Source organism: Halichoeres trimaculatus, unplaced genomic scaffold (assembly GCF_033239565.1).
Source record: "Halichoeres trimaculatus isolate MK-OKI-2021-1 unplaced genomic scaffold, fHalTri1.1 fHalTri1_scaffold_5, whole genome shotgun sequence".
In the NCBI taxonomy this organism is placed as follows: domain Eukaryota; kingdom Metazoa; phylum Chordata; class Actinopteri; order Labriformes; family Labridae; genus Halichoeres; species Halichoeres trimaculatus.
The window spans coordinates 37,160,264-37,177,794 of NW_027437183.1; the positions used below are offsets into that span (position 1 = coordinate 37,160,264).

General features: G+C 39.2%; 1 protein-coding gene across 1 annotated transcript; it reads left to right on the plus strand.

Annotated features, from left to right (window-relative positions):
• The first annotated feature begins 2,248 nt into the window (after positions 1-2,248).
• On the plus strand, positions 2,249-16,344 carry LOC141789843 (uncharacterized). Its single transcript, XM_074669324.1, has 2 exons — positions 2,249-2,430; positions 13,588-16,344. Exon 2 carries the CDS (start codon positions 13,602-13,604, stop codon positions 14,901-14,903), a length of 1,302 nt encoding a protein of 433 aa, XP_074525425.1. The 5' UTR covers positions 2,249-2,430; positions 13,588-13,601; the 3' UTR covers positions 14,904-16,344.
• Positions 16,345-17,531: the final 1,187 nt, after the last annotated feature.

Consider the following 17,531-nt stretch of genomic DNA (forward strand, 5'->3'; position numbering starts at 1 on the left):
AAAACAGAACACAGCATAAGAACAACTGCTTCAATAGATAACACGGACACAGAGTTTAAATTTTCTTTGAACTTAATTATACTTCAAATAACCTGAGTTACATGCACTTCTATGGGCCACATTAAAGAAAAACATAAGTAGGTATTGATTAGCGGACTTGAAAAGTCATCAGCTCTGCATCCTTAAACTGAAGAATCATAAGTGTGTGGAGTACTGTTTCTTCATTGTACATGTTCGCGCTACTTACTCATTAAGCCGGTCTGTCATTAACTACCAGGCTTTTCCCCCCTCTACTTTTTTTTTTACCTTCGTGTTACCTTTCTTGTGGATTATATGTTTTACTTCTTCATATAGTTGAAGAAGTATTGCCTGTTCGTCCCGCTTGAAGAAAGATGCACGTCCTTGTTTCATTTTCAATCTATGATTCTGTGATCGATCTCGTGGTCTTCTTAAGAAGGCTGTGAACGCCCACTTATCCAAATGATCCACACCTGGCTTGACTAAGCCGCGTCTTTTCATCCTGGCTCTGCAAACGTGCAACCAATTAATCCGAGAAAGCGCCGACTAGGCTTATTCAAGCCGCGCCTGCTCATTTATCCTGGATGTATTTATCCTACTTTCGTGCAATACCCCTCAGACCAGTAGATGGCAGTGAGACAATAACAAAGACCATACAACAAAAATGGCTGTTGTATTTTTTTTTCTGAAACTCTCTAGAGTAGCTTTAGAGATGGCTTTGTCTTTGGAGCTAGTTGGTGGCACCTAAAGGGAACACACATATACACATATTAGGGTTGTATTGGTACACATACTTTCACTGGTCTGTTTCAGCACAGGGCCTTTAGTCCTGTTAGCACACGGACCGATACGAGTACACTCGGAAAACAAAAGTTTTGCTCCTCTCCATGTAAGGAGGTGTCATTTCCTTTAACTAATCCAGGGACAGGTCCCCAAATTACCGACCTGTCCCGACCCACTTTTGGTACCTTTCTGTTAGGATGCCAGACATTCCAATCCAACCCCAGGAGGTGGCGCTAAAAGCACTGGAATCTGTTAACTGGTGGAAGGAATGGTCACTTCTTGTGTAACAGCGGCTACTGTATTTCTCCTGGTGGCATACAGACTTCTCTGAAACAAAGCTTGATTGTTCTTTGTATCAAAAAGCCAAATGCAAATCACAGAGAAGACGAATCGCTGGATGTTTTCCATCGTTGCTCTTTCTTTACTGTGTCCTGTTTTTCGTCTTCATTATGTTTAACTGGGTCATTCTCACACAGTAGATGAATCAATTTTTCTTCTTTCTACTTTTAAAGATTCCATTTATATTCTAGTTTTAGCAGAGAACATTTTAACGTTTTTTTTTCTTTAAATCTTCACCAAAGGCTTGATTACTCTTGGGATTTTTAATCAACATTAAACAGGTGTGAAAATGAAAAAAAGAGAGAGAATGAAGGAGACTGATCAGAGGAGCTATGATCGAGGAAACACGAGAGCTGGCTTTGCGGAAGTCTTTTCACTGACAGACACCCCCCCCCCCATATGGAATATCACTCTCTGATTGGACGCTGCAGCGTTTCAGACTTCTCTACATGAAACTTCACAAACACAAGAGTTTAAGTAAAACAGAAGCTAAATCAATCATGAAGACCTACACTCAACATTATGGCAAGAATACTGAGAAATTGGTGAGACTGGAAGGAATTTATACAGTATACAGCAGGGATGTGAAACTCGTGCCATGGAGGGCCAAGAGGCTGCAGGTTTTCCTTCCAACCAAGAACTCCACCAGCCTCTTGGCCCTCCATGGCATGAGTTTGACATCCCTGGTATACAGCAACAGGTTAAAGATAATAGGAAAATCTACAGTACGCGAAGAGAAGAAGCAATTATAACAAGACTCAGAATTGGACGCACAGGATTAAATAGTACTCTTCATATTAAAGGCAAACATCCTACAGGACTTTGCTCTCATTGCAGTGAACTGGAAACAGTACAATATTGTATTATGGAGTGTAGCAGATATGAACAGGAGAGGAAAAGGCTAAAGGAATCACTCAAAAAAACAGAATATCAAGTTTACATTAAAGTGTTTACTTGGGGAAAAATTGCAACATATATAGAAAGAGATATAAGTTTTTCTCAAAAGAACAGATCTAAGTAATAGAATATGGCAACTGCGAAATTCAGATCCACACTCCAGCTCAGTAGGTGGCGGTAATGCACCTTTTCAGTTGGTTGCCAACCGCCATAAAACTCCAACGAAGAAGGAGATTCACCTCAGGGAAATGCATCTACGTTTAGTTTTCTTTGTCTGTTTTAGTTCTTGGATGTGAAGAGTTGTCCAGATTTCAGGATCTTAAAGATTTCTACGAAGAGGAGCTGCAGCGCCAAAGAGAACTACTGGATGTGATTTTAAGCTGCACAGAGCAGGTTAGTCTCTGAACATGTATCTGATAATGTTTCAGGGAATCGAGCCAGTAGCTAAGGTTGATAGACGTAAGCTTTGACCTAATACGATTTAATCCATGCAGAAACCACATCCGTTTCTCTGCGTCGGCCACGAACTCAAGAAACAAACCATTCGTAAAATGTTGAGGACATTATTAAAGGCTCGAGCGTGCAACACGTGGCGAAGCCAAGAGCCGCTATAGTTCTTCCGTTTATTTCTTTTTTCAACTTCAGAACTGTTTCTGTGATTAATTTTGTAGTGATGGTGGACACTGGAGCCTAACTGTCAGACAGAATAAGGACAGAAGAGCAGAATAAAGATAAACTGGAGAGAGATACAGCCCGAGCTAAACACACCTAACAAGCTAACACAGGGGTTAAACTGTTAGTGACGATATTCATTCCAACCCACAGTCAGCAGTTGTTCTGCACTGCGGTCAAGCCAGCCCTCACTTCGGAAAAGACGGTCAAGCCAGCCCTCAATTCAATTTACGATGCGCGTTTATCCTGGGTATTGCAGTAACATGGTAGGTCTGACGGAACTTCAAAATAAAACTCAACCCAAGTTTTGCAATCAGTTTGTCAGTGAGTGACGCAACCTTACACGGTTGATGACTATATTTGATATCAAAGTAAAAGCTTTTCAAAAAACCTGGAACTGTGCAGATCTGCTCTTATATTCAGACTAGGATCAAATGCCTATTATACATAATCAATCAACCACTTCACTTCAGGAAGATAGTAGACCTTCTCAGGATGATACAGACCAAATGATACAGATCTGATGCACAATTTTAAAGGCAAAAAAAATGAATCAAACGGAACTATTTTTTTTTCTTAATTCAGAATAGCATAAAAAAGGTCAAAACAAATAATCAATCAACCATTCCACTTCAAGTCCAAAATTATTTACTCTTTATATGAATGATATATGGAAGGTACCTGAAGATATTAAATGCATACTATTTGCAGACGATACTAGTCTTTTCTGCTCGGGAGACAACCTGAAGGAGCTGATCACTAAAACAAACAAGGAGCTGGACAAGCTACAAATATGGTTTAATATAAACAGATTATCTCTGAACCTAGACAAAACAAACTTTATGTTATTCGGCAACAAACACAATGACTGTGATGCTAACATAACTATTAACGGTACGAAGATACAAAGGGTTAAGGAACTCAAATTTCTGGGAGTAATTATTGATGATAAGCTAAACTGGAAACCCCACATATCTTATACACAAAAAAAATTAGCCAGAAGTGTGTCAATACTATGGAAGGCACAAAAACTGCTGAATCAGAAAACACTTCTCACAGTTTACTGGGCTCTGGTGGCACCACACATACAATACTGCAGTGAGATATGGGGAAACACTTACAAAACAAACACCAACAGCATATCAACACTACAGAAAAGAGCAGTGAGAATTATTCACCGCGCAAGCTATAGAGCACACACAAATCAACTATTTATTGCGGCAAAAATCCTGAAATTCTATGACCTAATAAAATACAGGACTGTGCAGGTATTATACAAGGCCGCACACGGTCAGCTACCGAGGAATCTACAAAAAAGGTTCACAAAAAGAGAGACGAAACATAACTTGAGAGGGGAAATGATTTTTAAAAAGAGAACAGTAAGAACTACATTGAAAGACATGACTGTCACAGTTAGTGGAGTTAATCAATGGAACAGCTTAGAAGGACGGACCAGGAGCAGCGGCTCCTTGCACATATTTAAGAAAAAAATTGTCAAAATGACCTTTGACGGATACAAAAATGATAATAGCTAAATGTGTGGCATCTAAAGTTTGTCAAGACATGAAGGATACTGAAACGTAAACAAATGGGGGTGTTTGGTCTACAAGACAGCAGCAAAGACAAAATGTTCCAAAGCAATGACTGTGAAGGAGGTGATGCTGTCTGACATGTGGGGCAACAGTATATATCCCACCAACTGCAGAGGGGCAGACATTCTCAAAATGGATCCACTAAGCTGGGCTTTCAACGCAATCGATAAAGTTTTCTCAACCCGCCAAGCTGGCCCGGGAGAACCAAAATGCCCTGATGGAACTTTCCTAGCTGGGTACGCAATGGACAGCTGGAATAAATGGAGAGCTGTGTGTCTGGCAATACTGCAGGTTGAGGACGTAGAGGACGTGTTCATGTTTGCAGCAATTGGAGCAGTGATCACAGTCCTGGGACTGGGCCTCGGCGGAATAATGTGGAGGCTGAGACGCATGAAAGCTGAAATCACAGCAACGAGAGAGGCGATGCTACAAGCAAGCAATGACATCAATAGAGCCGGAGGTCAAAGAATGATGGCTCGTGCACTCCTCAATACAACCCGAGGAGGAGGCGGAAACGCCCGCATGGCTGAAAACCGCAGCAGAGCCCGGGACGGTAGTGCTGGAGCACGCCTGGGCGAAGGGGAGAGTGACAACGACTCAAATGCTTAAGACACCAACAGAAACAAAATTGAAAGACCCACGAACCAGGCCGTACGTGAAGAACAGGATTGGACATTTAAAATCAACTATGGACACAAAAAGACAATGCCTTACATGACAACAAAATTGGACATCAAATCAACTATGGACACTAAAAGACAATAAATAATTACGCAAAGTTCTGTAAATGTAATCAAAATTTATATTACTCTAATGAAATGTGAAAAAGAGGAGACTAAATATTGAGTAAACGGGGACGGGACTAGATAAGCTCTGCTTCTCCCGTCTTCCCTTTCGGACATGTACAATGTGATCATCTATTGACAATGTGTGATGTTGTATATGTGTGTCGACATGACCGAAATAAAAATCAATTCAATTCAATTCAAGATGATAGCAGACCTTGTGAGGAACACACCCAGAGAAAATGATCCAATTCTGATGTATCATTTCAAAATTAAAGCCTTTTTAAGTCTAGAAATTGAGCTAAAAGCTATTTGGAATAGCATAAAAAGGTCAAAACAAATAATCAATCAATCATTCCACCTCAGGATGATAACAGACCTTACACCCAGAAAAAACGATCTAATTCTGATGTATCATTTCAATTTAAGAGCCCCTTTAAGTCTTCAACTGGGTTAACAGCTATTCAGGATAGCATAAAAAATGGTCAAAACAAATAATCAATCAATGTTACATGCCAGGATGATAACAGACCTTATGAACAAGACACCCAGAGAAAATGATTGAATTCTGATGTTTCATTTCAAAATAAAAGCCCCCTTTAAGTCTAGAAATGGAGCCAACAACTATTTAGAAAAGCATTAAAAAAGGTCAAATCAAATAATCAATCAAAAATTCCACTTAAGGATGATAACAAACCTTATGATTAAGACACCCAGAGAAAATGGTCGAATTCTGATGTTTCATTTCAAAATAAAAGCCCCTTTAAGTCTAAAAATTGCGCTAACAACTATTCAGAATAGCATAAAAAGGTCAAAACAAATAATCAATCAACCATTCCACTTCGGGATGATAGCAGACCTTATGAGAAAGACACTCAGAGAAAAATGATCCAATTCTGATGTATCATTTCAAAATAAGAGCAGTTTTAAATATAGAAATTGAGCTAAAAGCTATTTGGAATAGCATAAAAAGGTCAAAACAAATAATCAATCATTCCACCTCAGGATGATAACAGACCTTACACCCAGAATAAATGATCTAATTCTGATGTATCATTTCAAAATAAAAGCCTCTTTAAGTCTTAACACTGACCTAACAGCTATTAAGAATAGCATAAAAAGGTCAAAACAAATAATCAATCAATAATTCCACTTCAGGATGATAGCAGACCTTATGAGAAAGACACTCTGTGAAGAATGGCCAGTTCTGATGTTTCATTTCAAAATAAGAGCCCCTTTTAAGTTTAGAAATTGAGCTAACAGCTATTCAGGATAGCATAAAAAGGTCAAAACAAATAATCAATCAACCATTCTACTTCAGGGTGATAGCAAACCTCGTGAGGAAGACACTCTGTGTAGAATGGGCAATTCTGATGTATCACTTCAAAATAAGAGCCCCTTTAAGTCTAGAAATTGAGCTAACAACTATTAAGGATAGCATTATAGAGTCAAAACAAATAATCAGTCAATCTTTCCGCTCCAGGGTGATAGCAGACCTAATGAGGAACACACCCAGAGAAAGTGATCTAATTTGGATTCATCATTTCAAAATAAGAGCCTTTTCTAGTTTAGAAATTGAGCTAAAATCCTAGCTATTCGGACTAGCACAAAAAGGTCAAAACAAATAATCAATCAATCATTCCACTTTAGGATGATAGCAGACCTTATGATAAAGACATTCTGTGAAGAATGGCCAATTCTGATGTATCATTTCAAAATAAAAGCCCCTTTAAGTCTTGACACTTAGCTAACAGCTATTTGGAATAGCATAAAAAGGTCAAAACAAATAATCAATCAATCATTTCGCTTAAGGATGATAACAGACCTTATGAGGAAGACACCCAGAGAAAATTATCTAATTCTGATGTATCATTTCAAAATAAGAGCCCCTTTTAGTCTTCAACTTGGCTAACAGCTATTCAGACTAGCACAAAAAGGTCAAAACAAATAATCAATCAATAATTCCACTTTAGGATGATAACAGACCTTATGATGAAGACACCCAGAAAAAATGATCTAATTCTGATGTATCATTTCAAAATAAAAGCCTCTCTAAGTCTAGAAATTGAGCTTACAGCTATTCAGAATAGCATAAAAAGGTCAAAACAAATAATCAATCAACCATTCAACTTCAGGATGATAGCAGACCTTGTGAGAAAGACACCCAGAAAAAAATGATCCAATTCTGATGTATCATTTCAAAATAAGAGCCCCTTTAAGTCTTCAACTGGGCTAACAGCTATTCAGGATAGCATAAAAAAAGGTCAAAACAAATAATCAATCAATCATTGCATGCCAGGATGATAGCAGACCTTATGAGCAAGACACCCAGAGAAAATGATACAATTCTGATGTATCATTTTAAAATAAGAGCCGCTTTAAGTCTAGAAATGGAGCTTACAGCTATTCAGGATAGCATAAAAAAGGTCAAAACAAATAAACGATCAATAATTCCACTAATGGATAAAAGCAAACCTTTTGAGGAAGACACTCTGTGAAAATGATCTCTTTCTGATGTATCATTTCATATAAGAGCCCCTTTAAGTCTAGAAATGGAGCTCACAACTATTGGGAAAATCATTTAAAAAGGTCAAAACAAATAATCAATCAAAAATTCCACTTCAGGATGATAACAAACCTTATGAGTAAGATACCCAGAGAAAATGGTCCAATTCTGATGTTTCATTTCAAAATAAAAGCCCCTTTAAGTCTAAAAATTGAGCTAACAACTATTCAGAATAGCATAAAAAGGTCAAAACAAATAATCAATCAACCATTCCACTTCAGGATGATAGCAGACCTTATGAGAAAGACACCCAGAGAAAAATGATCCAATTCTGATGTATTATTTCAAAATAAGAACCGTTTAAAATATAGAAATTGAGCTAAAAGCTTTTTGGAACAGCATAAAAAGGTCAAAACAAATAATCAATCAACCATTCCACTTTAGGATGATAACAGACCTAATGAGGAAGACACCCAGAAAAAAATGATCCAATTCTGATGTTTCATTTCAAAATAAATGCCTCTTTAAGTCTTGACACTGAGCTAACAGCTATTCAGAATAGCATAAAAAGGTCAAAACAAATAATCGATCAATAATTCCACTTTTGTGCTAGTCTGAAAAGCTAGTATTTTAGCTCAATTTCTAAACTAGAAAGGGCTCTTATTTTAAATTTGTTTTGACCTTTTTATGCTATCCTGAATAGCTGTTAGCCAAGTTGAAGACTTAAAGGGGCTCTTATTTTGAAATGATACATTAGAATTGGATCATTTTCTCTGGGTGTGTTCCTCATAAGGTCTGCTATCATCCTAAAGTGGAATGATTGATTGATTATTTGTTTTGACCTTTTTGTCCAAGTCTAGTAGCTGTTAGCTCAGTGTCAAGACTTAAAGAGGCTTTTATTTTGAAATGATACATCAGAACTGGATCATTTTTTTCCGGGTGTCTTCCTCACAAGGTCTGTTATCATCCTAAAGTGGAATGATTGATTGATTATTTGTTTTGACCTTTTTATGCTATCCTGAATAGCTGTTAGCTCCTTTTCGAGACTTAAAGGGGCTCTTATTTTGAAATGATACATCAGAATTAGATCATTTTTTCTGGGTGTCTTCCTCATACGGTCTGTTATCATCCTAAAGTGGAATGATTGATAGATTATTTGTTTTGACCTTTTTATGCTATTCTGAATACCTGTTGGCTCAGTGTCAAAACTTAAAGAGGCTTTTTTTTTGAAATGATACATCAGAATTGGATCATTTTTTTCTGGGTATCTTCCTCATAAGGTCTGTTATCATCCTAAAGTGGAATGGTTGATTGATTATTTGTTTTGACCTTTTTGTGCTAGTCTGAATAGCTAGGATTTTAGCTCAATTTCTAAACTAGAGAAGGCTCTTATTTTGAAATGATGAATCCAAATTAGATCATTTTTCTCTGGGTGTGTTCTTTATTAGGTCTGTTATCACCCTGAAACTGAAAGATTGACTGATTATTTGTTTTGACCTTATTTTGCTATCCTGAATAGTTGTTAGATCAATTTCTAGACTTAAAGGGGCTCTTATTTTGAAGTGATACATCAGAATTGGCCACTCTACACAGTGTCTTCCTCACAAAGTTTGCTATCACCCTGAAGTAGAATGGTTGATTGATTATTTGTTTTGACCTTTTTATGCTATCCTGAATAGCTGTTAGCTCAATTTCTAGACTTAAAAGGGGCTCTTATTTTGAAATGATACATCAGAATTGGCCATTCTTCACAGAGTGTCTTTCTCATACGGTCTGTTATCACCCTGAAGTGGAATTATTGATTGATTATTTGTTTTGACCTTTTCATGCTCTTCTGAAATAAAACACGATTTAAGCTTTTTCTTTGTTTTTAAAGGGCTCTTACTTTGAAATGATACATCAAATTTGACTCATGTCCACTCGCTTTTATCCAGAGAAAGTGTACAGTCATCTTGAAGTGAAGTAGTTAACTGATTTGTGGTTGATTTTTCAAATTCTTGTTGAAAATAAGGGCAGATTTGCACTGTTCCAGGTTTTTTTTGAAAAGCTTTTATTTTCAAATGATACATCGCCATAAATCATTCAATATTGCGTGGCTCACCGACAAGTTGATTGCTCATCTCGGGCGTGGGTTTTATTTAGAAGATCCTCCAGACCTACCATTTTACCGTAATGCCCAGGATATAAGCGCATTAAAGAACCAAGTGAGTGCTGGCTTGACCATCTTTTTCGAAGTGAGGGCTGGCTTGACCGCAGTTATTCAGCAGTGGTCTGTTCAAACTTGAGAGTCTATCAATAAAATGAAGAATAAGTTTGCGTTAGCTCTGCTTGGTAGATGATTGGCAGGACATAACCAGGATAGGCAAGCATAGGGTGACCATATTTTGATTTCCAAAAAAGAGGACAACGGCACTGGCCTCGAGGCACAAATTCAGACAGGCTTCTTATATTCTTAATATTTTCCCTGCCCCGTGGTTACTCCCGTCTGTGGAAACACCACAGTACTGGATTTTTTTGAGTGCTTCATGAGTGACTTCAACAGATTGGGGGGCTATAAGACCTAAAGATGGGTACCGAATCAGGTACTTCAAAAGATACTGACTGAATTCTATCAAAAGTACCGATTACCGATTCCTGTAAAATCAAAAGGTACCACGTTTAGGTACCTGAACACATCCTTGTGACTGTGAGGAAGTGAAAGAATAGTCGATTTTCCATGATGGACATGAACACAGCATTGCGAGGGTTTATACTGAAGGATATATATGTTAAATTGAAAAAAATATGTATAATATTGTTAAAGAAATTGAAATTTTTTACCACATAACTACAAAAAAGTGCTGAAAAATTTGTACCGTTGAGTACCGGTACCGATTGCCAGGTACCGGGCATTGGTACCGTATCGGTTCAAATGTGAAAGGTACCCATCCCTAATAACACCATTGACAATGGCTTCAGTCTTGGTGCGAGCACTACTAAACTTTTTAGCAATGTTAAAATCAGGAAATGTCTTTTTTTAGCAAGGCAGTGGTGCAATCCATGGACCTGTAGCTGTTGAGGTGTTTTACAGTATGAAATGCCATTGCACCCTCCGCTGCATTTACAGCAACCTCTGTTTGCCCAGGTCCAACAAAGAACTCAGTCAACTTTGCAGAAGAACTCTCACCTCGCTCAGCTTTTTTGTGTTTTTCGGTGTCCATGTGAGCTTTGAGATCTCCAGCACCTTTACTGGACACTGAGACATATGTGCCAGCTTTGCACACGGCACACTCCGCCCCCCACTTGTCCCGACCAGAACAGTATGTCGGAAATTTTTTTTTGCAGTTCATCTGTGAAGCTGCACTTACGCTTAGGCATCTTCCGTGCAATACAGCTCCGCTGTCTTCTCCGCTCTCCGTCTATGTCTCTCTCTCTCGCCTTCTCTCTGATCCTCTCACTCTCTATGTGTGTGTGCACGCGCAGAGCAGACCTGCCCACAAGGCAGCCTCTCGATAAGTGATGTCCATCATAGTGTTGTTTGCAAGCGCCGGTCAATTCACGGACTCGTGTAATGGTCCTATGAAAATCAGTGAATACCGGACATTTTCGTGAATTTATTAAACCAGCCCGGACACCCCGGACAGGACGTAAAAAGTGGACATGTCTGGGCAAAAGAGGACGCTTGGTCACCCTAGGCAAGCAGCAACCTCCGGTCTCAGAATATGAGACAATGGGGAAGAGCTAAAATCTGCTGTTCGTCGAGTGGTCGCTTGAGGCTGGCTCGGGAAGTAGCGGAAGTCACATACACACCAAGCCAAAAAAAGCAATTTTCAAAGCAGAAAATAACCTATTTACATCCTGGTTCAAAAAACATCTCCTGTCTGAGTCCTTAATTTTACTACCAGCTCCCACTGTACGTGGGGTGAATTTTTTTCCAACTTGGCCATTCAGGGGATATTAAGATCGCAAGCTCCCCCAATAAGAGGCACAGCTGAGGGTCACGTGACAGCCTGCGCCCTATGGCTGTAAGCGAAGCCCTTGCCACTACCAATATGGCCGCTATAGCCAATGTGCTTCATTTTCAGTTTAGGAAACAGACTGGTGACGTCGGCGAGACTACGTCCATGTTTTATACAGCCTTTGGTCTTAGGCCATGTCCACACGTAGCCGGGTATTTTCAAAACGACCCCCCCCCCATTCGTTTTTAAAAATACTTCTGTCCAAACGCAGCAGGTAAATCCGCAGGTGAGTGCGGCTCGAGGCATGCCAAACTCATAATGGGCAGTATTTTCCAGATGTAAACCCGTGTCAGCTAACCAGAATGAGCCCCCGTCATTCAGCTGTGACATTGAAGAACTGAAAACTCTGTCTACCAGTGTCTACACGAAACCATGAAACCGGAGTTTTCCAAAATCTTCACTTTGGCCGGAGTTTTTAGGAAACATCGTTTTCGGTGACGTAAAACTGTGGTTTCGTGTGAACGACAGGTGTAAACATAAAAAATATATGTGTTTTCCTAAATACCCAGCTACGTGTGGACATGGCCTAAGAGCACCAGGCTGTCAGCTTTGCTAAATATAGACCTCTACTAGACTACATACAGACTGCCTACAGATATGTCGGGGCATCTGGCTGCTGATAGCTACATGTAGCCGACTACTACAACGTGTTTGCTAAATGTCACATTTCAAACTGTAGCGCTACGTAACTGTACTGAAAAATACTTTACCTTGGCGTGTTGTATCCAGTAAAAAGTTGACTTGAACAAAGCAAATTTGTTTGATCTATCTCCATTTAATTCCTAAACAATAACACACCTCACTTGTGAAGTCATTTACGATAGTGTGCGTGAGACTCGGGCCAGAAGGTGACGAGGGAGTCCAATTAAAACTACTACTTATAGAATCTTTAACATCAGGCTAGGGTAGGTAGGTAGGGCTTGATGATTTCCCTCGAGCTGAGGAGGAGGAGGTGAGGATGACGTGCTGGTTCTCGGATGTGAGCTGGGAGGTGACGACGTGGACCTGTCCTTCCATCCATCGTTGTTGGGAACGTGGGATCTCGCTCCGGGGGATGGACGAGCTAGCTGTGCTAACTCAGCAGCATCGTGCTGTTCACGGACGTGGCTGACGGAGCAGACATCGGACGCTGGCGCCACATTGGAGGAGCTTCACCTGCTGTGAGCAGACAGGATCCAGGAGACAGAGACTGAACAGACTGCTGGAGAGGCTCAGTCCTGGACCCTGTGGAGGTGGAGACTGGCTGGGCTGGAGAGTGGTGGACGAATGGTGGACGGGATGTCATCATCTAATTTCTTATGGACCTTTTTGCACTTTCTATACTCTTTCTTACTTTTGTTTTTTTAAATGCTGCGGTGACTCCTGAATTTCCCCTCGGGGATAAATAAAGTATTTTCTATTTTCTATCAAAACTGTGACATTTAAAATGAACAGTATGACTTTTTGAATTGTAAAACAAAGGATTTAATTTAAAATTAATTATTATATGTATGATAAGGGTGAATATACGCCAGGTTCATGGTTATTTAATACATTTGATCAATTCTCAGTTTTTATTATTGAATTCTATAAAAGGCTTTTTTTTCTTTAACTAAGAGTTTAAGTATGGCATGCATTTAGCTAAAAGAGTCTGTGTTTACTTTCTAGGAGCACTGGTCATTACCATATGTGTGTACACATGGTCTGGGGAGGTTCTATTTTTGTTCACAGAGTAAGAACAAATTCTAGGAAGAAAATATTGATGAATCAAAGATTTGTGCATCAAACGTTTGTACACACGGTTTAGGCACAACGTTGTGTGTACGCACTGTATGGAATGAAGCCCAGTGTGTCAACAAGCAGGAGGCTCCTGTAATCATTGGTCCAGTAAATGAGATTGTCATTACAGTTTAGCAGCAGAGCTGAAAATAAAGATCCTGAGGGTTTTTTTTAGATTTTCTTTTCCATCAGGAAGATGATCTAATATCTCATTAATATTTGTTCACTGTGTCCTGCAGATGTTCAGCTACTAATGGTGAAGAAAGAGGAGCTTCCCCCTGAGCAGCAGGAGAGGAGCCCCTATCCAGACCAGGAGGAGAATGAGTCCCCACTCATTAAAGAGGAACAGGAGGATAATGAGTCCCCACTCATTAAAGAGGAAAAGGAGGACAATGAGTCCCCACTCATTAAAGAGGAACAGGAGGAAGTGTGGATTGGTCAGGGCAGAGAGCAGCTTCAAGGACTGGAGGAGGCTGATACCAAGGTCCTGTTTCCTTCAGTCCATATGAAGAGTGAAAATGATGAAGAGGAACCTGAGTCTTCACTGCTTCATCAGAGACTCACTGACCACATGGAATCAGCAGCTGGTGGAGAGGACTGTGGAAGACCAGAACCAGCAAGGAGCTCAGATCCAGAAAAGAATTTAGAGAATGAGGTTCAGACTGAAGCCTCATCAGATACTGGATCAGGGTCTGAAACTGAACCAGAAGACCGGAAAGAGACCAGAGACTGTCATAAAATATTGAAATCTGCCACAAACAAAGGAGCAGAAACTGTAAAGTCACAAAACTGTCCTGAGCCTGGTAAAACCAACCATGTGGTTTCTCCAACAGAAAAGAGACCTTTCATCTGCTCTGAATGTGAAATAGGATTTAACCGAAAAGAACATCTGACTTCACATACATTTGTCCACACCAAAGAAAAACCTTTCAACTGCTCAGAGTGTGGAAAAGAATTTAACCATAAAGGGAATCTCAGAAAACATATGTTGGTCCATACCAAAGAAAAACCTTTCACCTGCTCTCAATGTGAAAAAAGGTTTTGCCGGAAAGGCTATCTCACTGCACATATGGTTGTTCACACGAGAGAAAAACCTTTCAGCTGCTCTGAATGTGATAAAAGATTCACTCTAAGTGGAGGCTTAGGCAGACATATGCTTGTACACACCAAAGAAAAACCTTTCAGCTGCTCTGAATGTGAAATAGGATTTAGCCAAAAGGGAACTCTGACAAGACATATGCGTGTCCACACCAAAGAAAAACCTTTCAGCTGCTCTGAATGTGGAAAAGGATTTAAGCACCAAGTAAGTTTCACTGCACATATGTTAGTCCACACTCAAGAAAAACCTTTCAGCTGCTCTGAATGTGAAAAGGCATTTAACCAAAGAGGAAATCTGAAAAGACATATCCTTGTCCACACCAAAGAAAAACCTTTCAGCTGCTCTGAATGTGGAAAAGGATTTAGCCAAAAGGGAAGTCTGAAAAGACATATGCTTGTACACACCAAAGTGACTTTTGAGCTGCTGAGTGTGGAAAAGGATTTACACGCAAAGTAGTTTTGACTTCACTTATGTTTGTCCACACCAAAGAAAAACCTTTCAGCTGCTCTGAATGTGGAAAATGATTCACTGAGCAGAAGCAGACTGTCTTTGTGTTTAGGATTATACAGTATGTGTTTTGAAAGTCATAAAAAGAATGTGATAAGCATATCAAAATACATGTGTGTCTGTAAACATGATACATATGATCGTCCACACTTACATAGCAGTTTGGTGTACGCTTGCAGAGGTGGTTTGGTGGTTTGGCATTAAACAAGAGCCTTCATTTTACATTAAGGTGTTAAAACAACTGTTGAGAGAGAGACAGAAAAAGGAGGACAACAATGAGGGAGCTGCACAGGTTTCAGGGGGGTTGGTTGTCACCAGAAATAAAAAGTGATTTTCATTGAAGTTTGGCTTGTAATTGAAATAACTGTAGAGGGAGAGAGACAGAAAGCGAGGCAAAGAGTTATAGAAAAGTCAAATAAAAATACAGGTCAAATAAGAATATAAATACATTGTCATAACCTGGCTCCATGACCATGATAAATATGAGAAGGAACAACTTAAACTGAGGATTACCAAGGTTTATTTTCATAATGTTCCCACAACCATAGGACAAACAAACAGGGAATGTAGTACTTTGCAACAATATAATTAAGCCAAATTCAAACTTTTCACATAATTTGTTTTGTTCACTTTGAGAAAATCTTGGCTCCAAAGTGTTTTTTATTCTGTTTTTCATTTCTGTTGTTGTGCTCCATGTCGTAATAAACGTCACGGTCATATCAGAATTTATCTCCTGGAAAAAAGGCTGAACTGGGCAGGGGTATTTCTGATTTTATTGGTGCCAGAGATCCCAGTTTTGTTGCTTTTTTAGTGACACAGCACACTTTTACTGTCATTTCTTAAATATCCTGCGGACCCCCAAGCCATATTTTTGTCACCATTGGAGCAGTCAGTAAAGTCTATCTGTTTTTATTTCTATCTATTCCTGGATTCATTGGACACAAGTTCAGTCAAATAGTCATTAAAACAGTAAGAGGTTTTTACTAACTGGGACTTGTACCATCTCTGTCATACTGCAAATAATGGAAAACAAAAGCAACGAATGAGAGGATGTCTTGAAATGTAAGTTGTGAAATACAGCTGATACTTAGCATCTAATGTCAGTTTTTTGTTACATGTGCAAATTTGAAAACTCCTGTCAAGGAAAATTATAGAATGCATTTACAATGAGAGACAATGTCTCCTGTCTGCCTTCACTTTATCATAGGGAATCACACATTTTGAGAGTACAACCCATCCTCATGTCAGCAGTAGTCATTAGTATCAGTATACTGCCACCTAGTGTCCGAGGGGTGTCACTGCTGTTACAAAGGTTGATTAAAGCAGAAAATGCTCTACTGTACTTCTAGTTGGTATGGTTGCATCATGCAAGGTTTATTGACAGTACAAAGAATGCATATATTGTCAAATAATAAATAAATTTTTTCATTGTTATTAATTAATTCATTATTTTTATTTCATGTTCATCTTTGAGCATCAGTCAAAATACATTTATTTGAATGGTCTGCCTTTTTTGCATAACAATATTTAATAATATCTATAACAACAACAATAATCATAATATTTTTTTAAGTTACTTATATCTAAAGCAAAATAAACCTCACACAACAAAACTCAATTGAAACAGATGTTTCCAGTGGACTTGCCGTCAACACTAACAGTATTCTTGCAGAACATTTGTGATTTGAATTTATAATTAATGATTTGAATTATCATTCAAAGCATGTGCTTATTTCAGTTGCCTTCAAAGTGCAAAAATCCCCTGTAACTGAAAAACACAGGACTTACACCTCTGGTATGCGCTATTAAGACCAACAGTGAACACCTACTTGAGATCTCATTTCAGGAAAAAATCAATGAAAGCTGTGTGACTCATTTACACAGAATTTCTCAACACTGGAAAGCTTTGTGTGTGTGTGTGTGTGTGTGTGTGTGTGTGTGTGTGTGTGTGTGTGTGTGTGTGTGTGTGTGTGTGTGTGTGTGTGTGTGTGTGAGTGAGAGAGAGAGAGAGAGACTTAAGTTAAGAGCAGGTAACAGTGTTGTATGTGGTGATGATAGAGGAAAGACCAAGCGCGATAAGTGGCAGTGGCTGACAGTTTGCTGTCCCTTCACCTCACAAGTCATAACAATGAGACTGATCAACGCCCCCATGAGGCACGGGCCAGTAACTACAGCTCGATTCAAACCCTTATATTACTCACTCAAATCCTAAATCCTTAATGTTTCTGCATTTAAGAAGAGAGACTGCTTAGTTTGTCAACCAATGTGGGGGAGTCAGCCACCAAAAAACATATTTTTAACATAATAGCATCACTTTGACGGGCAGTAAACAGCTCCCAGTTATGTGTAGTGGCAGTAATAGCAGTGGGTGGGAGAAGAGATGAGAAAAGGGGAAAGCTATCGGTTGGAGAAAGTGGAGAAAATCTGAGAAATCCAGCATATACCCGTAGAGAAATTTAAACACACAGCTGTCACTCGATGCTCATGATGACTACATTATCCGTGGACACTTACCAGACTGTGACATACCAGAACATAAACGTGTCAATAAATCATAAACCCTCCCAAACCAATAAG